This window comes from Sander lucioperca, chromosome 12 (assembly GCF_008315115.2).
Source record: "Sander lucioperca isolate FBNREF2018 chromosome 12, SLUC_FBN_1.2, whole genome shotgun sequence".
In the NCBI taxonomy this organism is placed as follows: Eukaryota; Metazoa; Chordata; class Actinopteri; order Perciformes; family Percidae; genus Sander; species Sander lucioperca.
The window spans coordinates 30,831,070-30,852,750 of record NC_050184.1 but is presented as its reverse complement, the minus strand read 5'-3'; the positions used below and the strand labels follow the sequence as shown (position 1 = coordinate 30,852,750).

At 38.7% G+C, this 21,681-nt stretch overlaps 5 protein-coding genes across 12 annotated transcripts; 2 read left to right on the top strand and 3 right to left on the bottom strand.

Annotated features, from left to right (window-relative positions):
- Positions 1 to 208: 208 nt before the first annotated feature.
- Positions 209 to 1,103, bottom strand: dhfr (dihydrofolate reductase). The gene has a single exon (XM_031290469.2). The coding sequence runs from the start codon at positions 906 to 908 to the stop codon at positions 339 to 341; it is 570 nt and encodes a 189-aa protein (XP_031146329.1). The 5' UTR covers positions 909 to 1,103; the 3' UTR covers positions 209 to 338.
- Positions 1,104 to 1,193: 90 nt separating this feature from the next.
- On the top strand, positions 1,194 to 5,343 carry LOC116043631 (F-box only protein 6-like). Of its 3 annotated transcripts, none has more exons than XM_036007759.1 (6): positions 1,194 to 1,476; positions 2,537 to 2,786; positions 2,905 to 3,019; positions 3,119 to 3,214; positions 4,156 to 4,291; positions 4,390 to 4,576. In XM_036007759.1, the coding sequence occupies exons 1-6, from the start codon at positions 1,462 to 1,464 to the stop codon at positions 4,525 to 4,527; spliced, it is 750 nt and encodes a 249-aa protein (XP_035863652.1). In that variant the 5' UTR covers positions 1,194 to 1,461; the 3' UTR covers positions 4,528 to 4,576. The 3 variants fall into 3 exon arrangements, with proteins under 3 accessions (XP_035863652.1, XP_035863653.1, XP_031146320.1); XM_036007760.1 differs by having other exon boundaries at positions 1,224 to 1,493; XM_031290460.2 differs by having other exon boundaries at positions 1,471 to 1,910; positions 4,390 to 5,343.
- Positions 5,344 to 5,573: 230 nt separating this feature from the next.
- On the bottom strand, positions 5,574 to 12,181 carry LOC116043633 (cell division control protein 42 homolog). 5 transcript variants are annotated; one of them, XM_031290465.2, is made up of 6 exons: positions 11,922 to 12,181; positions 11,197 to 11,340; positions 11,008 to 11,080; positions 10,803 to 10,912; positions 7,915 to 8,112; positions 5,574 to 7,065 (listed from the first exon to the last, which is right to left on the bottom strand). In XM_031290465.2, the coding sequence occupies exons 2-6, from the start codon at positions 11,299 to 11,301 to the stop codon at positions 6,976 to 6,978; spliced, it is 576 nt and encodes a 191-aa protein (XP_031146325.1). In that variant the 5' UTR covers positions 11,302 to 11,340; positions 11,922 to 12,181; the 3' UTR covers positions 5,574 to 6,975. The 5 variants fall into 5 exon arrangements, with proteins under 5 accessions (XP_031146325.1, XP_035863654.1, XP_031146324.1 ...); XM_036007761.1 differs by lacking the exon at positions 5,574 to 7,065 and adding an exon at positions 7,170 to 7,738; XM_031290464.2 differs by lacking the exon at positions 5,574 to 7,065 and adding an exon at positions 7,170 to 7,738 and having other exon boundaries at positions 11,197 to 11,337; positions 11,922 to 12,053.
- A 456-nt stretch (positions 12,182 to 12,637) lies between these two features.
- LOC116043632 (CMRF35-like molecule 5) lies at positions 12,638 to 16,277 on the bottom strand. Of its 2 annotated transcripts, none has more exons than XM_031290462.2 (4): positions 15,977 to 16,277; positions 15,528 to 15,887; positions 14,608 to 14,659; positions 12,638 to 14,427 (listed from the first exon to the last, which is right to left on the bottom strand). In XM_031290462.2, the coding sequence occupies exons 1-4, from the start codon at positions 16,158 to 16,160 to the stop codon at positions 14,280 to 14,282; spliced, it is 744 nt and encodes a 247-aa protein (XP_031146322.1). In that variant the 5' UTR covers positions 16,161 to 16,277; the 3' UTR covers positions 12,638 to 14,279. The 2 variants fall into 2 exon arrangements, with proteins under 2 accessions (XP_031146322.1, XP_031146321.1); XM_031290461.2 differs by having other exon boundaries at positions 15,528 to 15,893; positions 15,977 to 16,270.
- A 1,952-nt stretch (positions 16,278 to 18,229) lies between these two features.
- LOC116043630 (acidic mammalian chitinase-like) lies at positions 18,230 to 21,608 on the top strand. The gene is made up of 11 exons (XM_031290459.1): positions 18,230 to 18,274; positions 18,455 to 18,484; positions 18,601 to 18,802; positions 18,900 to 18,956; positions 19,049 to 19,214; positions 19,497 to 19,621; positions 19,792 to 19,915; positions 20,076 to 20,261; positions 20,444 to 20,563; positions 20,899 to 21,040; positions 21,136 to 21,608. Exons 1-11 carry the CDS (start codon positions 18,250 to 18,252, stop codon positions 21,429 to 21,431), a joined length of 1,473 nt encoding a protein of 490 aa, XP_031146319.1. The 5' UTR covers positions 18,230 to 18,249; the 3' UTR covers positions 21,432 to 21,608.
- Positions 21,609 to 21,681: the final 73 nt, after the last annotated feature.

Sequence of the window (21,681 nt, the reverse complement as noted above, 5' to 3'; positions counted from 1 at the left end):
AATTGTGGTAACATTTTGGTTAAGTCATACAGTCAAAGGTTAAATCCTTTCATATAAAAGAGTATAATGCATTTTTTTGATTTATACTATTTTATTTCAGTGAAATTTACTTTTTTTTTTTTTTATAATGTGGCTCGGGAAAGGGACGTTTGGGGGTTTCAACAGTTAAATCTCAACCAAAACCAAAAAAAAAAAAATCCACATTGTATTTCATTCACACTTGCAGTTTTAATAGAAAACCCACACAAATTGTTTTTCCTCAGTTGATGTTCAGGTTTAATTTCAGATTTTTGTTTTTAATTTTTTGCATTGTTCTGTTTTTTTTTTCTGATGTCACTTCATTGCTGGATGCTCTCGTAGACTTCAAATCTGTACTGGATACCATTCTCCTCCTGTAGCTCTTGCGGCACTCCTGGAAACTCTGGCAGTAGACGATATTTGTCCGAACTTATTTCAGGGAGGAACGTGTCACACTCAAACTGCTTCAGGATTCGTGTGACGAACAGTCTCCTGGTTCCCGGACTCTCCATCATCTCCTTGTAGAGAGAGCTGCCCCCAATGACCCAGACGTGGTCAGCCTGCTGTGCCAGCTCCGTATCGACCAGCCTGAGAGCCGAGCTGAAGTCTCGCGCCAGGTGGTGTGCTCCCGCAGGGAGCGCTTTGCACTCCCTGCTGAGGACAATGTTAATTCGGTTGTTCAGAGGTCTGTTCTTTTCTGGAATGGAAAACCATGTTTTCCTGCCCATGATCACCACATTCTGCTTGCCGTCCACAGATGGCGTCGCGGTCATCTTTCGGAAATGTTTGAATTCGTTATTGAGTCTAACGGGATGCCAGGGTAGATTTCCATTGTTTCCGATACCCAGGTCAGGACATACCGCCACGATACCGTTCAGAATTCGGGACATCGTGAAGAGACTGGACAGCTAACGTTATGCCCTGTCGTATGCTGGTAATAATCACCGCCGCTTCCTGCCGACAGATGTTAGAGAAGCACCGGGGAATGATTTTCTTCTCCTTCTCCTTCTTCAAGTTTTACGCTCACAGCAAGTGACCGGTCCAAAAGAAGTTGCTCTTTGCCCCATTGATGTATTAAGAGAACTTTGCCCGCGCATAGGGATGACACATACCGGAAGTTTTCTCAAAGGAAGGATTCAAGAGGGTTCGCTATTATTCTACCCGGCGCACACCGAAATTGAGCTGCGTGGGCGGAGTCATCAGCAAAACCTACGTTTTTTAGCATCCCGGTTGTTGTTGTTGTTATTGTGGAGTAGGTGAATCTCCACTGTCGAGTACTGTAAGCATACTGATACTGCCATTGTGCGCGTACTTTTTGCTGCGTTATTTTAGCGGCTAGCTCCCTCTACGTCTCAAGTTACGTAGCTAGCTAACGTCCAGCTCGACTGTCCTGGTGTCAATAACGAACGCGCACATTTGTTGACTCAACTCATAAGAATAGTGATGTCTTTCGGGAAGGTATGAGACATGGCTGTGTATGCGTTTCAAAAGTCTAGCTATGGTATGAAGACGTATAACGTTAACCGAAAGTGATTGCCATTTCAGAAGAATCGGTAGTCATGTGTTAGATTTAGGGTTACAGGAAACATTGTAGCTGCGTTTACCTCACTTTATATATCAAGTGTCTTTACCTCGAACTGCCCTTCCGTGTTGTGTGTTACCGGAGATAAATAACTGCGGCGATCATAAAGGGTGACATCGTAACTAACGTATAACCACTACGATTGAACATTTGTCTGTAAAAAAAAAAAAAAAAAAAGTCAGTAGCCTGGGTTTATCCCGGCATGAAGAGGAAAGCTAAAACTATGGGTGCAGCACACAGCTCTGGTTCAGCCTCAAGTCGCAATGTGTCTTCAACTGCAGGACCGTCGGCCTCGCATTCACAGGGACATGTAGGTGTTTCACATTATAACTGCTGTGAGAGCTTCAGCCAGTAGAGATATTTTGAATGACCCTTGACTGCAACCATTGCTTTAGTATTTGTTGTAATCTGACGTTATGCAGGCCAAGTTTAATCTGAATGAGTAAAACTTGCCAACCATGCAGTCTAAACGTTTCAGACATAAGCATAGGGTGCACTATTTTATACTTGTCAACCACTGAATTGAAAATGTTACAGTCTATAAAATCTGCCATCATGGACTTTTTCCTAGCTGTCCAGTTATAAACCATTGAATATTTGACTTTTTGAGTTGGCATCTCTTAAGTTTCTGTGAGGCTAGGTACAGCCTAAAGGACCTGCTTTCTTTTTAGAAGTAAAAAACCCCCCAAACAGAAATCATCAAAAATGAAGACAAAAGAATATCAACACACACAACCAAGCAACAAAATTGGCTCAGACATTCCGTGTTTTTAACAGCACTTTCTTGCTTTAAATGTTTGTATAATACGGAGACAAAATGCTGATGTAGGTTAGTTTAGATTATGTAATGTCATTGGTCCAAAGTCACTGTGTCAGTGGAAAACAAACAGATTATCAAGAGTTTGAGTTTATCTGTGTCCTGTCTGTTTTCTTCAGCTGTTCTCTGTTCCTCTGGAGATCCTGGAGGAGATTTTCCTGAATCTTCCTCCCCATCAGGTGGTTAGGAATTGTCGGTTAGTGTGCCATCAGTGGAAAGAAGTGGCTGACAGTGAATCTCTGTGGAGAGAGAGATGTAGAAGAGAAGGATATTGCCCCCACGATGCTTCCAAAATGCCCAAAGACTGGAGGTTGTTTCTCTTCTTGTGCAGGAAGAGAAGAAATCTTCTCAAGAATCCAAGAGGAGAAGGTAAGAAAGCCACAGAACACATTTTACTCAACATCTGGTGTTTTAAGTCCATTGTTTACCTGCTGAACAACAAATTAGCTCTACAAAAAAATTGATCTCCCCCTCTTTGTTTTTATAGATGAAATGAAGAACTGGCAAATACTAGAGAACGGTGGTGATAAATGGCAAGCAGAAGGAATTCATGTACCACATCCAAATGAGACGGTCCAGAAAAACTTTGTGACCTCTTACGGGTGAGTATTCACCAGCAGTGGTCCAGAAAACAAATGGCATGGTATGATATGCTACATGTCTATTGTGTTGTAGCTAAAAACCCTGTCTGTTTTCTACAGAATGTGCAGGAAGTCGCAGCTGATTAATTTGGAGGCAGAAGGTTATAACCCATCGTTCATGGATCTCTTCCAACCAGACATCAAAATATCTGATTGGTGAGAAGAACACACATGAAAATACTCTCACATCTCTGAATTAATTCCTAATGCAAATTAGGCAAATTGAATTTGTCACAAACACAATCCAGATTTTACAGTCAGTTATTCAAAAGCATCAGCATTGTATGTAGTATAACATTAGTAACAAAAACATTGAAGTACAAAATGGTTCCAAAAAGATTGATCACAATTACGTATGAAACATTCAACCATTTCCACATTTAACATTGTCTATGCCTAAATAAAATAAAACTAAATGGGCATCTAGGGCAGTGGTAGGCAAACAGTGGCCTGTGGGCCAAATCTGTCCCTCTAACAAAAATATTTGGCTCCTGAGGAAAGCTGAAGTCTTCCCTTTGATAGTTTACAATAAAACTTGTGCATGGTTTTTATACATATACTTTAGATAACAATGTAAACACAAGGCTCATGTAAAGGCTCAATTCATACAACCTTGTAACATCTAATGCTGCCCCCACATGAGAGAGGCAGGCTTACACGGGTAATAAAATGATATAGCTTAGCCTATTTGATCATAACAGATTAGTGTCGACAACAGAACTTTCATTAAACTATAAATGAAGGAGGCCGCTGTTTATCATTGTGTGGGAAACCCATACATTCCATCTCTAGTCTTGTGACTGTGCTAAAACAGTATGTGTTTACACTCAAAATAAACCCACTTCCTCGTCTCGTAGTGCAACATAAAAACACATGCACGTTTTACCGAATGAGGATTAACAAGCTGATGCAACTGTTACTCTCAAACTAATTAAATGAAATAAACAAAGCATGTTGAAAACGCATAAGAATGTGTTTCTACCGAGGCTGTAATTTGGCCCACCAATGAACAATGCTGAAAAAACTGGCCACCATGGTTCAACCTAATTGCTGACTATTTATGTTCCCGTGCTTTTACGTCTGTGTTATTATATTAGGTATGCACCACGATGGGATTGTGGCAGTGAATATGAGATCTGTGTGGAGTTGCTGAATCAAAGAAAAAAGCCTATCCAGAAGTTTGCACCTGAGACTGTTTACTTTGAGCAGTGGAACGATCAGAAATGGAATCAGGTATATACAAAGCATTAGGCATTCATTATTACGATAATTAAAAGGAGGTACAAAGCTCAAGGACAACTCTTGACTTACTGATATGTGGTTTTTTTTAGATGACCTATGTATTCCAGAACTATGGACCAGGAGTGAGATACATCCGTTTTATCCACGGAGGCAAGGACACACAGTTCTGGGCAGGATGGTATGGAATTCATGTTACCGACAGCTGTGTTGAGATATGTCACATATAGCTCTAAGGGATTCATGTAATGCTTGCTTCCTGCCTTTGCCTAAAATTGCGAAATTGCACCTTCTTCCACCCGCTTTTTCCCCCTTATACAACGTGCAGTCATTTTACATGTTGAAGGAACGTGTCTATGGGTAAAAGACTATGAATACACATTTGTGGGTATTCATAGTGCTGTAGAGCAGAACTAAAGATGTGTAACATTTGTCCTAACACAAGTGGAGTTGAAAATGTAAAAAAAAGTCTCTTCTAAATTATGCACATCTTAGTTAAAAAATAAAATCACTCCAAGAGACCATTTGAAATAGTTAACAAATATAACTTAAACGCAAATATTATCATTATTACCTTTCATGGCATGTGGATAATACTTTCTAAAATGAGGTTCATGTGTAATTATCATAACAAATGGGAATCCACTCATCCCAAAGAGCCTCATAGACATCTCTCTCTGCAGTGAGGTTTTGAGTTATTTCAGTATCAAAGAGTCCTTATGGTCCCTGACAACGTAGTGCACTTTGTTACTTTGAAAACAGCCATATTACAATCAGTTTCAGGTTTACATAACAGTATGTCGTCTTCAATTATTCAACATTCTTCATATTGAATGTAAAACATACACTGGGTCTAAATTAAACTGTTTTTCTGTGAAGTGTCTTTGTATGCCAACTAGTCATGGAAAATGCTAGGACAAGATGCCATATGAAGTATCATGGCAGCTTTGCAGAACAGAATTAACTTTCTGGCTCTGATGTTTACGTGATAACACATGAAGTTGTATGAAGGCATTAGTGGGTGCAGAATGACTGCTGCAATGCAATGCAAAAAAAAAAAAAGTAAAATAAGTTGATCTCTCAGATCAGAAGGGATTCTGTCTATAATATTGTAAAACTGCTGCACTATGTTAAACCAACCTTAATGGAAAGACCAATAATAGTCTTGCATTGCTCTGTAATGTGCAAGTTGTGATGCTGAAAATTTGTATCGAAAAACTTATGTTGAAAATGTATACAAGTTCATAACCTTTATGTAACCATCAAATCAGACATGTAGTATTTGAAGTTAGGTTTATTCATAACACTGGTTTATTGTAATGCTTTATCACAAGCAAGATACACAACAACGTTGATGTCAAATTGAATAAAGACCAAAGAGTCCTTGTTCTCTCAACATTTTCCTGGTAATTTTGATTTCACTGTCATCTCAGCTCCTCTAAATATCTGTATCAGTAATGCACACATTGTATTCAGTCAATAAGTTATGAGTTATTCTCACTATATTTACAAGTCAAATTCAAGCCCATCATCCAGGCATGGTTAAGACAAATGCAAATGGTGCTAGTTCTGTCACTCAAATCTTCACAGGGTTTCAAACTATGTATAGCATTTTGTAAGAACTGCCACAACGTGTTACTTTCTGACTTCAGCAGCAAGTATGTTCGGTTTACAAAATAGTGTATTAGCCTGGGGTTATAAGCAGAATGCTCCTACAAAGTTTCAGCTAATGCAGCTGTTGATACGCATTCAGGACACACATCACCTTCTTGTTGACTCACTCCTGTCAGAAAAAGGAAATTACTGGGAAATTGTTGTGCTCCAACTCCTTGCATGGCTATTTGTGATAAATGACTTCCAATGAAGTGTTAACATTGCACTTAAAACTTCATACATTTCTGTCATCATTTGTCAGCCTTTGTGGATCTCTACTTTGACAAGTGTCAATTTATCAGGTTATGTTTTGGCAAACTAGAACTACGATGGAGCATAGCCTAGAAATGTCATACTCAGTCAAATATTTCTTAGATCCCCCTGGAGGCTATGCTGACATTGGAACATGAAGATATCAAAATGTCAAAAATGAGTAAAATACAGCAACTTCTATTGACCTTTTGAGAAATGTATCCTGCTTAAAGAAATGTTTAGAAAACAAAATACTGGAGTTCTATGACGATACATAAAAACTTTAAGGGAATTACTTGACAAGTAAAAAAAAAAAAAACAAACACATGTAGAGTATACTAAGACATAATTGGAGGAGCTCACTAACCCAACATTATCAGCTTGTTTGCATTTTACAGGGCAGTCAATAAAACATGAGATCTATTAAAATACCATTTCATAGTCAGTTCTTTTGGAATAGCACTTCAGCAAAATTAACTCTAAACATAATGTGGTCAAACTGAAATGTCACCTACAGTTTTGTTGATATACTGTAAACTGATTCAACATGTAAGATCAGTTCAAGGCCATCAAATCATCACAAACAGCATCAAATGTTGCTCAATCTTAAAAAAATCACATTCAACACACTGAATATGTATTTAGGTTAAGTCAGTCAGAAGGCAAATATTTCATAATATATTAACTCATGTTGGAATGTGCTTGTGCAACAAACCTCTTCAGTACTGTTAACCTAGATTTGGAAACTGGTGTTGAGAAGGCTGCGACGACACTTAGAGCAGAACACATTTACGTCTTTTCTTAGGTTCAGGAGGCTCCAGGGCAGCCAGTATTGCCTCATCAAACACATTCTTTAATCCTTTCTGTGGAAATAAAATATTAATGTTCAAAACAGGGCTATGTTCCAAATACAAATTAACATCTTCAAGGAACTAATTGCAAAAAAAGGCTGAGTAGAAAAGGAGCAGGGCGATCAAAATCTTCCTTTATTCAAATAACATTATACAAGACTCCTTCATGATCAACTTGTCTGAGTAAAGACCAAAGCCCGTGGAAAATGATGCTGCAGTTGAAAAAAATAAAAAGAAGGTTCTAACTGTCTAAGACAGGTTGGGGCATAAAAGCTTTGTAGGGCACAACTGATGCTGAATAGTTCAATTCTGAAATAACAACAGAATGTCAATTTAAATAACCAAAACAAACACAGCCGTGTCCAGTTTCACAGACAGAAGAACTATGGATTGGCACTCTTGTTATATCAGGCAGCATGGATCATTGTGATTAGGCCAAGTCGAAAAAGAAAGCACGCATGAACAGAGGGGAAAAAGTTAATGGTCACAACGTTTTTCAAGATTAAAAGAGCGTTGTGGTTATCTTAGTGACAGACATCTCTTTATAATGAGTAAGCAGCAGACAATCGAGAGGCAAAGCAAGATGCAGAAGACATCAGAACAAACAGCATTTTCTCTTTCTTTGAGTTTCAGGGGGCTCTAAAGCGGCTAGGATAGCCTCATCAAATACGTTCTTCAGTCCCCGCTACAGAAAGAGGAAAAAGGAGAAAGACAGTCACACAACACGAGAGTTAGATGGAGTTTTAGCCAGATGCTGTTAGCAAAAGACAAGGCAAAGTATTTCCACCCTTGTTAGGAAAGTGACATTTAAGCACATGCTTGCCACTCCGGCTTTAGGCGTTGTTTAATGGGTGAGCTTACCTGTGTTAGGGCTGAGCACTCAACATATTTGACTGCCTTAAGGTCACGAGCCAGCTTTTCTGCTGTCTCAGGGGTGATTGGCTTCTGTTTGTTCTTGGCTAGCTTCTCCACTGTGGAGGGGTCATCACGCAAGTCGATCTGAGTGCCTACCAACAGGAACGGGGTCTTGGGACAGTGGTGAGTTATTTCAGGAACCCACTGGAGATTAAAGACATAACGACAAAACGTTCATCACCAAAAGGTAGATACACTTGTTTAGGGCTGCAACTAACGATTATTTTCATAGTCGATTAATCTGTTGATTTTTTTTCTCAATTATTCGATTAGTTGTTTGGTCTATAAAATGTGAGAAAAATGTGGATCAGGGTTTCCCAAAAGCCCAAGATGACGTCCTCAAATGTCTCGTTTTGTCCACAACTCAAAAGATATTCAGTTTACCGTCACAGGAGAGAAGAAACTAGAACATATTCACATTTAAGAAACTGGAATCAAAGAATTTTTTTACTTTTGTCTTAAAAAATGACTCAAACCGACTAATCGATTATCAAAATAGTTGCCGATTAATTTAAGAGTTGACAACTAATCCATTAATCTTTGCTGCTCTACACTTGTTTAAAAATGATGCTACATGTAGCACATTATACATGAAAATATATGTATAACAAAAATGTGATTGTTGTATATTAAGGAGGGGATATTGGTGGTAGAATTTGGCATGGAGGATGTTTAAAAAAAAATATATATATATATATATATATATATATATATATATATATATATATATATATATATATATATATATATATAACCTTAGTTGTCATGGTGCCAAACTTATTAAGGAAAGGAACAACACTGACACACACACACACACACACACACACACACACACACACACACACACACACACACACACACACACACACACACACACACTCTTTAGTTAAATTTAGTTCTTCATAGATTTTTCTCTTATGGTGTTATTTGGTCACACAAAATAAATATTTAAAAACATTTCTAACCACCATGACCATGTTTATCTGGCTTTTTGAAATACTCCATACTTTACGCTTTTATTTATAACATTATCTGTGATCATAGGATCCTGTGCGATCCCCAAAAGCCTTCCAGTCGTTTATGACAGAGGCAGCAATGAGAAATACTGAACAGCACAATGTGTTACATTTAGAGTCGACAACCCCAAAACATGTCACTTTTGGTACACTTTCTGCTTAAAACCAAGTGTATCAGATGAACCATACACATTGGTGTATTTTGCAACTTTGCATACCTCCTACTCCAGTCAGTTTCTGTCTGTTTGAGAATGTATCAATAAAAATCCACAATGTTAAACGTTATTTTTAAACTACTGTTTATACATATTTTGCTCCAATTATAATTCCTCAGCATCAATCGATCTATACCTTAACTACTTGCTATACTAGTTCACAATCTTCCAATCACTTAGTAACATAGAGGAGAGTACTATTGAATGGAGGAGGGCTGTTGTGTACCGGTGTAACGGTAAACCACGGTAAAAATGTTGACGATAACAATTACCGTTTTCATTTAAAATATTATTATCGCGGTGGATTACCATGGTGTGGAAACCCTGTGTTTAATCCTTCCCAGCTTCATCCGCGTCTCCTGAAATTGCCGCGCAGGCGCACTGCGTAGCCTACAACATGCGTTTCTTGAAGTTGGAATCATGGCGGAAGGAGGAGATGACAGCGCTCAGGACATTTATCAGCCTTGTAAAAAAAAAAAAAAGACCATAGTTCTTGCTCTCTCTCCTGAGATGATTGAATGCAGAATGCAGCAGCTGTAAACACATTCCTTTCCCGTTTTCGGACTTGTTGAAGTGATGTGTTTAGCCCAGAACATAAGTTAAAACTATTCTGTAGCTTGCTAAACTGTCATGGGTTTTACTGCCTCGTTATCTGTGTAAACGTTAAAGCTACATTTATTCATATTTCAATAAGTGTTCTGCTACGATGTGGATGAGTTTAGCCCGTGTTACGACGTGACGTTTATTTGGAGTGAGAGAGATGTATTATCGCCTTGATAATACTGCTGTTGCTGCGTTTCTTATTGCAAAGCTGATAGATTGTTTTATATTATATTGTGCAGCCACGTGTTGATATTGATATTCAGGTTGTGTTAGGGCGATTTGCTAGCAACGTGCAATCGCCAGTAAACAGACTAGCGCTGTGGAGCCACGTGCTTAGCTATTAAAGGTGTATTACACTGTTTGCTCTGTTATGGATATGTGTGCTTAATGTATATGTACGTTAATTATGACAGAAATGAATGTAATTCTTAGTATTGTTCCTTGTTATATGCTGGTGGCTATAACATTTAGTTTTGGTAAATAATGTTTATAGTAAGTCAGATGCTTATTAATGTGCATTATTATTTGCTTATATTTCGGAACCACATCCAACTTCACATGTAACGTCAAATACAACTTCATAGTTAACTTCATGATCGAGTTGTAAATAAATCTTCCTGGATCTCAAAGTCAGACATCTCTGGTTCAAGTTCTTACCGGACACCCTACAGCGGGCCGGTTTCAATAGTTTTTACAAGCCTATTGCCTATATTTTTGTAATATAATAAACACTGTCACACTTTCTGAAACTATTTCAGCTTGTGTAAGCCTATCAGTGCTTTCTGAACATATTGAACACACTTTTAAAAATACAGCGATAATACCGAAAACCGTTATCATTTTGGTCACTATAACCATGAGGTTAAATTTTCATACCGTTACATCCCTAAAATGGAGTATGCTGTGAAAGCAGTTTAATTTCTTAATATTTAAAACAAGGATGCTATTAGATTTGTAGGTGAGCAACCCTACTGCATTTAGATTAACACTTTGTACTCACCTTTTCTTTAACATTCTCAAACGAGGAAGGTGAAACAACAGAGAAACAGACTAAGAAGACATCTGTCTGTGGGTAGCTTAGTGGTCGTAACCTGTCATAATCCTCCTGACCTATAACAGAGAGCACACTTGTGACATATTTGTACTTAATTCAATTAGGAATGCAATTTAATTGAAAGAGTAAACAAATAGATATATATTCTTACCTGCTGTATCAAATAAGCCAAGGGTGTATGGTTCACCCCCAATCATTACAGTTACTGCATAGTTGTCAAAAACCTGTGATAAAAGAATGTATGGCACGTCAGTCAGTTGAAGAGTATGTTTAACTTTCTTCACCAAAATGTGTCAGCCAGCATGCATTTTTGACTGTGAAACACACCAGACGTACTTACTGTAGGTACATATTCAGAGGGGAATTTGTTGGTGGTGTATGAAATCAATAGGCAGGTTTTTCCCACTGCTCCATCACCCACCACCACACATTTGATAGTCTGCATCTCTGTACTTTCTGATTCTGCTGGCAATAACGTTAGCTGCTGGGAGAGATGATATAACTCATTAGGACATTTAATATTTTAGTTAGGCATAGACTTGTATTATTATTCATCATCAGCCCTGAAATAATTGTAGTCCACATTTAACTTATAATAACAGCTTTGTTTTAGAAAAGGGGTAAGGAAAATGCTGTTTCCTAGCATTAGTTAAGTGTCACACCCCATCACCAAAACTGTCTAGAAGCTAACGTTAGCTATTGACAACGTTACTCACTTGCTTAATCACTTTATTAACGCAATTACCCTGCTAACTTCAGTATCTGTAAATACTGTACTGGGTCAATTACACAACATGACACTATCTAACAGTTTTGTAACGTTACTTTAACAAACACGTAGCTAGCTACCGAGAGTGAAAATCTGTTTGTGTATCAAAGCAATTCTAGCAATCACTAGACAATGCTAGCTAGTTTAGCAACCAGTCGGCTAACGCTAGCTTGTAAACTAATGCTGGCTTACTTGCTGTACCGGAGTCCCAGCTAACAAGACGAAGCATGAAAACCGTTTCCTAACTTGTATTTTTAATCGAACTGCAGGCAGAGACGTCAGAAAATGTTACGTACCTATGTCCCTCCGTATCTCCGCTTGCTAACGTTAGCTCTATATTTCGCCGGGCGTTGGCACCAGCGATCAGCAACTTGCTACAGTGACAAGCTGAGACTTCAACTATCAAGCTAGAAAGAATAATACCGAACATTACCTTTCAAAGTAAAACATTTAACATGCGTTGCTAAATCTGACACTACATGATATATAAGACAGGTACGGCATCTACAAAACGTCATAATTAAATATGCAGTTGTTAATTTGAGGTTTTCTCACTGTATGCAGTTTTTTTTATATTCATTCACAGTGGTGGAATGTAAGTACATTTACTAAAGTACTGTCCTTAAGTACTTAAGTGCTTTTTTTGATTTTTTCCATGTTATACTACTAATTGTTTTTAATCAATTAATAAATGGTGATCTGTTATGGATTAAGCTACCCGGCAGTAGGCCTATATAAAACTTGAAATTAGCCCTACCTTTACCAGCTGCTGCTGATGCTTACACATTAATGCATCACTAATTATAATCTAGTGATATTATAAATTCTAAAATAACGCATAATTGTGGTAATTTAGGCCACTTATGGCTACTTAACAACTGCATTTAATGCTAATACTTAGGTACTTTTACTTTAGTAAGAATTTCAATGCAGGACTTTTACTTGTAACGAGTATTTTTTACACTGTGGTTTTGCTACTTTTACTTACACATAAAAGAGTACTAATTCCAAACACCGTTTATTCACTTTGTCTTCAGGCTACTTATTTCCCACTTGTGCTTTTACTTTGAAAGCTAATTTTCTCTGGTTATGGTGGCTGTCTTGACACGAGTTCATGCCAGAGGTTCCTGCAGCAGAAGTGGTGACATCACCTCATTCTATCCCTCGCACCTTGCAGCCTCACCTGAAACTGAGCTCTGCCTCTTCCAGACTACATCGTTATACACCATTGATAGATTTCCATTTGACAGAGAAATGAAGAGATTTGAGTATCAAACATGTTTTTATTGTTTGTTATGCATTTATATTGATGTATATGTAGCTGAGCTGGCCAAGCATACAGAAAAAAATATGAAAACCTGTAGAATACAGTACAATAGACCTGAAATAAATACTACATTACTCAAATGCTCTTTTGTTGTTTGCAAGTTGACTCAATCCTGTGATATGTTTTGAGGGCACAGCTACCTTGCTGTGGGCCTTTTTATGGAAGCCATTTTTACATGTCACAGGTGCAGCTAATAAAATTAATGATGGCTGAAATCCATTAAGCTACAGTTTAAGGATTCATTGGATTCGAGTCTGGGCCGCTGGCAAGGACTGAGCCTACAGGTGGCGCACGCGCTACAAGGTGAGCTATAGGCCGCCCCCACCACTGCCTCTTTTAGAGAATTTGATATGTCACATTTTCAGCTGAATTTTACTATAATTAAGCTTTGATTTGGGCCAGCCCCTCTGCTTGGTATGTTTTCCTGTTGCTTTGCTTTCTGTCTTCAGGGCTGCAGAGCTGTTGGAGGGTAATCAGTGGCACCTAAGCCAGGTGTGTCCCATGCATATAAACCAGAGCAGCAGCTAGTCCTTGCCAAGATTTTCTCACCTCAAGCACCGCTGTGTTGTGGCCTTTGGCTTCTGTTCTTTGTTTTTACAGCACAACATTCCATGCAACACATTTTCGCTCATTCTCTCCCTACCCTACTGACATTACAGCTTCCTGCCAGCTATTTGTTGGACATGTTTTGATTATTTTGTAGTAAATGAATTACTTTATTAGTTACTATGCCTGTATGCCTCCCGTTTTTGTCCCAGTTTAAGGGCCGGGCTGTGACAGATTGTAACAAGAAATCCCAGTTTGCATAAACAGAAAAACACCATGTCAGCTGTAGGTATCCCATAATCCTATCAAAATGAATCTTATCTACCTCTGTAATCCTTTCTTAGATTAACAGAAAAATTGTGCGGGAAATCACCACCATTCAACTTTGTCCACATTTTGTGTCTTTATGCGTGAAGGTCTTTTTTTTTTTCCAGCATTACTTTCAGATTTTTATAAAACCCCTAGAAACTTGTGGTTAAATGCAGAAAGTCAACCTCTATGACATCTGCAAATAAATTAGATGAAAGCCAGGAGCCTCACTTCTCCAGAGGTGCTAATTTTTAAGATGATTGGATATTCAAAAGTTGGGCCCAAAGTTATCTTACACTCTGGCACCGAAATTAATCAGGTTTTAATCATTTAGATACCAAGAAAAAAGAAGCTGAGAGCCACTTTTTCACTTGGTTTATTTCTTAGTTTAATTCACACACAGGCATAATGTCCACTGGAAGAATCGTTTTGTAGCCCCAGTTTAAATGAGTTTATAATTCACCCATGACTTTCAATCATAGCTGTTTGAGTTTTTATGTTGAAATTGTTGTTGCAGCTGTATTTTCCTTGTAGCCGTTATCCTCCACACAGCCAAGTGTGTTGATGCCAAACAACACAACATTAAAATAAAGAAGATCCAACGCGGAGTCGCCCACCAACTAGTTTAAACAAACATCAAAAATGGGGATTAGCATCACATATTTTTTGTTTGTGGCATATAATTCCATATGTGGCATATAATTCCATATGTTTATTTATTTAATCATATTAACTGTTCATTATTACACTGAATGGCGATAAGGGAAGTACACTGTATTGTCCCTGTAGATTCATCTCACCTTATTTCATATTGTTCCAGTATCAGTAATGGAGTGTCTGTTGTGGTTATCACTGTGGAATAGAAAACTTTGCATTAAAAAGTCAATCAGTTACTCATAATGAATTGACATGATCAATGACAGATCAACCCTGCATGTCTCCTAGAAACTATGTTTATGTAAGCTACTACTAGTTAGTAAGTTAGACTTCTTGTCCATAATGTGGACACATTAAAGTTCCCATGACATGGTGCTCTTTGGATTCTTTTATATAGACCTTAGTGGTCCCCTAATACTCTATCTGAAGTATCTTCCTGAAATTCAGCCTTGGTGTAGAATTACAGCCACTAGAGCCAGTCCCACAATGAGCTTTCCTTAGGATGTGCCTTTTCTGTGTCTATAGCTATTGAGAAGGAGAGAGGGGGGGGGGCAAGATGGAGGGTGGGGGTGTGGCCTTGACCAACTGCCACTTTGCTCATTTGAAAGCCATGATGTCTCTCTCTCATGGGTGGGCCAAATTCTCTGGGCAGGCAAAGCAGAGAAAGGGGAGGTAACCTTGCTCCTTATGAGCTCAAGGAGCAGATTCCAGATCGGCCCATCTGAGCTTTCATTTTCTCAAAGACAGAGCAGGATACCCAGGGCTCGGTTTACACCTATCGCCATTTCTAGCCACTGGGGGACCATAGGCAGGATGGGGGAATGCATATTCATTTTAAAAAACCTCATATAGTGAAATTTTCATGCCATGGGACCTTTAAATGAAGGCATTAAGAACATATCAACGACAAAAAAGCACTATTTTAAGGCAGATAACATGTTTCGAGTCAAGTTTAGCTGACAAGTTAGAGTCAGTTATATGAGCTTTTGTTATTCTGGGTAAAAAAGAAAACACTGTATTACAGTTGATGCAGTGTCTGAGTTAACATGCAGCTGAAGCATACCTGTGTGGGAGACGCGGAGCCTGACACCAGTGTAGACGTTCCTTCCAGGTCTGGCGATGACACACCAGTACATCTCCTGATCACTTTCTTTGAGAGAAGTCATTGTTACAGTGAAGACTCCTGCATCCTTATCATCTGCAATGGAGCTTCTGTCACTCTGTTGCCCCTTGGGTGTTGCCACCACTATGCTACACAGCTCATATAATTGTCCTTTGCACCAGTACTTTGTGTATTCTTTGAACTGAAGATCGTACTGACAAGAGACAGTCACAGATGCTCCGTATGCTCCTGTTACCACCTCTGGAGCCGACAGCTGGACTGAGTCCACCGCATGCATTGTTAGCCAAAAGAGACAGAGAGCTGGACCTGTGAAAATGCAAAAAACACAAGTTAATAATCATTTTTCTTTGCCATTACACAGCTACAGTATTTTAAAAAGCTGCTGTTACCATTGAAGAAGCCAAGAGACATCCCTGCGGCCTTTATGATGGGAATAGAAAGAACAATGTGAAACAGAAGTTCCAATATTGCGAGGCTTCCTCTTATTTCTCCCATGTCGTAAGGTTGTGCAATTGGGTGGTTTATGGGGTTTCGCCAATGTTTATTTGCGTAGGCTTGTGTTTGTATGGGCATTAATGTTTTAATCTAACAGCACATAAATCTTTCTCCTGTGTAGTGTATCTTGTCCATCTGTGTGGGATACTTAACTGTAAGGCCAGTTTATTTACTTAAACAGCAGGTGGCACTAAAGGTCAGACTGTCAGAGGACATAATATGTTTAGTACAGTGTCTATCAGCTTGGGATCTATCCTTATTTTATGTATTTCATAAAGAAAGAAGGTGAATTAAGACTACATTAAGTAAAATCAAATGATGTCTGAGTACTTCTGCAGGCTTTTTTTATTCATCTAATTGCCATTTTGCACCACTGTACATTTTTAATTGCTTAATAATGATGTAACTGATGCCAATTATTATCATAAAAGATTATGCTTTCAGATTTCTTTCCATTGGCTTCCCTATTTCATGTGCATATACATTTTTTCAGTGAAAGTGAACACATTGCTATTCTGTAATGTTTACAACAACAACCAACAAAGATTTTACGGAAATAGTTTATTCATATATACATGTAGAATTTTAGTTAGGAAAATAATTCTATAACAAATACCACAAGGCGAGACGTATTATTGTTGTGTAATCTGAGCTGATTGTGCCAGAGAGCAGAGGTGTGAGATTATAATACATTTAGATAGACTGACATGTCTTTTCCCAACAGGATCACACTGAACTTCATTTACCATATTTTTAAACATTACTCTTTATTACAAACTGTACTCATTTCTAATACCGCAGATGAATAGATTCTCTGATTTTACTGTAAGAGGAAGCTGAAAATGACCTGTCCTGAAAAAACAGAACCATGCAATGGTGCTGAGTAGATAAAGCATGACAGTTACAACACCCACAGCCACATTTTTCTGTTTTTCAAAACCTCTGTTATAACTTTTGCTTATTTAACATATTAAACATATGCATAGTGTAGTTTTATTTAAGAATTATGGCACAGAAACATAGCTTCTACCACTTATTATAAAACGCTGCTATTGGATGAGGTCACAGTGTTATCATTCTTTCATTTTGAACTTAGCAGATGTATAATTTAAGTACATTTATGATATGTGATTAGTCTTTGATTTGCACCTCGAGGAACAAATTCTTAAGTACCAAACTTTTCTGAGATGACCTTGATTAAAACTTAAATTGGATTGTTTTTCACTTTCACCGTATGTAAGAAAATCAGTTGTTAAGTGAAATATTTGTTTGACGTCTTTTTTAATTTTTGTTACACGCCATGAAAAACACATGATGCTTTGGAAAACGGACGGCAGTACTTCTGGCTCTCGGCTTCAGCTCAGCCAAGGTGGTTTTTTTTCGCTGTTACCAGCATATCTTTCTTTAAATATTACATAAACTGTTAAAGACAAAGAAGGTTGCATCATAATGGAAATTAAATGATTAGTTAAGTTCTCTATTTACTATGTGAATGCTTTTGATTTCAATGCAATTTCATGACATATCATGATCCTCTTTTCAGCATGATTAGAGTTGTCAAACATATTTATCATCACATATCTGCAGTCTAAGTTGCCCGTTGTTTATGCACCATGCAACATGAAAGGCATATTTGATAAGATATATATTCCTGCACTTTAGTCCAATCAACAAACATTTGTCTTTCCTCTTGTTTTGCTGTGCATGCATAGAAAACCCACTTTTAACATTTAACTGTTTTTCTTTCTGATATAAGATGACAATATTTATTACAATTTTGGCAGGTCAGGCATAAAAGGCTAAAATATAATGTAACTACATTCTACACAAATATTTGTGATACATTCTTCAATGTTCTTTTGGTGTTTTGTGTAACTTTTAAAACAAAGCCTCAGGCATCTTTTCTGCATTGTATTTGCTTTGTATTATGTTTGGTTTGGATAAATGAGTCCTTCACACAAGGAGAAAGTGGGCCTGTGGTGAAAACATGCCTGCGTGATAAGTAATCACATATTACTCCTTAAGTGAGCACATTTGATAATGTTCTCTGAAACAATCTTATGCAAATAAAAACCTTTTTGGCAGATGTCCCAATTTTGTTAAGTTTGAGCAAACCGAGAGTGTATAAAAGTGTACCTGTTAGCTGATCTCCTTGTACAAGGTAGACATGGGCAAAGTACTGTTTGTGACGGGTAAGTCAATGCTTCTGTATTTTCAAACATTTGTCTCTTGTATGTGCAGCAGATAGTCTCCTGGTAATCGCCATTTCCAGGATTTGGATTTGCATCCACTTTTTGTAAGGGGAATTTTAAGCACTTTTTCCAGTAAATATTTTTTTGCTCGAAGATAATATGTGACTTTTAATTTTACAGCTCTGGCCTTGCTACTGCATGCGCAGCTCGGTAAGCAATCTATAACTATGGGATACAGTGTGCATGTTTCATTTTCTTTTTATGGTCAGAAATTGCATTGCAATACATGTTTGGTCCGTAAATAATACATTTATTTTGATTCAAAGGCTCATCCTTCATACTGTCATGCTACTTCACAAACTGGGCACAGTACAGACCACCTCCAACCATATTTATGCCCAATGACATCGACCCATGCCTGTGTACCCATCTTCTGTATGCCTTCGCCACCATAAAGAACAACCAACTGGCCACCTATGAGTGGAACGACGTGGAGCTTTACAGTCAGTTCAACGCCCTGAAGAACAAGTGAGTTACAGAAAAATGTCTGTTTTATTTCGGAAAGAAAAAGGAATTATGTAATGAGGAATGTAAAGAAAAATGAAAATGTCTTGTTTCTTGGCAGGAATGGCAACCTGAAGACTCTTCTGTCTGTTGGAGGATGGAACTTTGGCTCTTCAGGGTAAGATACTCTACAAATATCTGCAGACACGGCATTCTAAATAGTGGAGATCTTCTGTTTTTTAAACACAATTATTTCTGTTCCCACATTAGTTTTTCACAAATGGTGTTGAGCCCTGCCAACCGTCAGACCTTCATCAACTCAGTCATTTCATTCCTGAGGATGTATGAGTTTGATGGGCTTGACATTGACTGGGAGTATCCAGCTAACAGAGGAGGCCCTCCTCAGGACAAGCAGTACTACTCTGTTTTCCTGGAGGTTTGTTTGCTCTGTCCGGTTTACTGCTCAGTTTCTGGTTAATTTCTTTTCTCAATACGGTTAAAATCTTTTCATACATGATAGCAAATATAACTGTTTAAGGTTGCCTTGAATTTCTGGGGGCCACATTAAATCCCTGTGGGGTTTCCACTGTGCCCCGTGCTGAATAAAAATATACATAAAAGCAAAACAACTCACAACCTGACCATGTTACAAAGCATGGATTATTAACCCTGGAGTTCATTTAACACAAAATATTTGATATTTGTTGACATTCAACAGGAGATGAGAGCTGCCTTTGAGAATGAGGCCAAGCAGAGCAACAAGGCTCGTCTCCTGATGTCTGCTGCTGTGTCGGCTGGAAAGGACACCATTGATTCTGCTTATCAGATTCCCAAGCTTGGCCAGTAAGCCCTTGAAGCAATATGTGCGGTGTGTCCAATCTTATCCACCACAACATAATGAGTCACAGTTGAACGGAACAACTCTGAATTTCCCCCTTTAAGTTCAAATGATTAATATGTGCTTGTTAAGGTTGCTGTGGTAACCTCTTCCCCTCTTGTTTTTTGCCACCCAGGGCCCTGGATATGATCAACGTCATGACATATGACTTCCATGGCTCTTGGGACCCCATGACTGGCGAGTGCAGTCCTTTGTTCAAAGGCCCTGAGGACCAGGGTGGCTTCATCTATTTCAATGTGGTGAATACTTGACCATCCTCACAAACAGAGTTTTAATTCACCAAAACTGGGCTTGTGCAAAGAATACACCTGCAGTCTGCAAGCTTTATCTGTGACTACATTCACAAGCATTCACAAAAGCAATCTAGTTCCAGAGCCACGCACGTTTCCTTTGTTTCAGGACTATGCCATGAACTACTGGAAGAGCCAGGGTGCCCCGGCTGAGAAGCTGATTGTTGGTTTTCCTACATATGGCAACACATTCACTCTTAGGAACCCTGCTAACCATGGTGTTGGAGCACCTATTGCTGGTGCTGGAACTCCAGGAAAGTACACACAAGAGGCAGGAGAGCTCGCTTACTTTGAGGTACACTTTCTTATTATCGTAACAACGTCAGCTTGAATGCTGATGGTGGTTCAGTGTTAGTTAATATCACTCTGTGTGCTTGATAACGGAGCAGGATGGTTTATCATCTTGGTACAGACTCCAGATGAAGAAGCGAATGAGTTTCTCGGCTAGTCATTAATGCACTGTTTGTGAAATTACAGATCTGCGGCTTTTTGAAAAATGGAGCTACTGAGGTTTGGAACCAGGCCCAGGATGTGCCATATGCCTACAAGGGAAACCAGTGGGTGGGCTATGACAACATGAAGAGCTTCCAGATCAAGGTAACAGAACTGCACAGATTATTTGTTTTAACGTTTGACAGGCCAATCTGTTGTACATTACCTCTGAGCTAAATGTTTCCCAATCTCCATAAACTGTCAAGACTTTATTAAGTATTAATATAAAATAAATGTGAAAGTTTCCCCTCTGTGCTACAGCAGAAAGTGACAGGAGCAAATGTATTAGAATGTCTTTTATTGTATCCCCTTTTTTTCTGTATGTGGGGTCACGCTGCAGTTATCAGCAAACACTGCATCAAGGTCTTCTGATGAAGTTGCTATGTGTTTTTTTTAACTGAAAATGCTATTCTACAATGCCTCCTGCTGGCTGTCTGTAGGTTGACTGGCTGACAAAGAGTAACTTTGGAGGTGCCATGGTGTGGACCCTTGACATGGATGACTACATGGGCACTTTCTGTAACCAGGGAAAATACCCACTGATTAATGTTCTCAAAAAGGGCCTTAATCTGGAACAAGCATGTAAGACTTGTACTTCATCATTGGTGAACAACATGGAACACAGTGTTCTCACAACATTCATTTGTATTAAATAATACATTTGTGGTGTTTTTCAGCCTGCACCCCTCCTGCCACTCCCCTTCCTCCAATCGCAGGAGTGAGCACGACTCCCGGAGGCAGCTCTGGAGGCAGTTCCAGTGGAGGCTCCAGCGGCGGCGGCAGCTCCTCTGGTGGGGCTTCGGGCACCAGCGGCATGGACAGTGGGTTCTGCGCTGGAAAGGCCAGTGGCGTGTACCCCGACCCAACAAACAAGAACCAATTTTACAACTGCAACAACGGCAAGACCTACTTTGAGAACTGCGCTGCTGGTCTGGTCTTTGACACGTCCTGTTCTTGTTGCAACTGGTCCTAAAGCTGAAGTTATATATTGACTGTTTAAAGGCTGGATGACTCTGTTTTACAGTTGTTCTTAGTTCTTAGGGGCCAACTTCTCTAAGTACAAAGTCCTTCCTTCCGCTTAAGATGTTTAACAATGTAAAACCTGAAGCTCTCCTCTTTGAAAGCCAAGAAAATAAACATTTGAATGGTTGCTCATGTGTTGTATGTATCCACATTTTTTCTTCTTCAGAGTGTCAGAATTGTCTTGGTATCAATCCAAACTA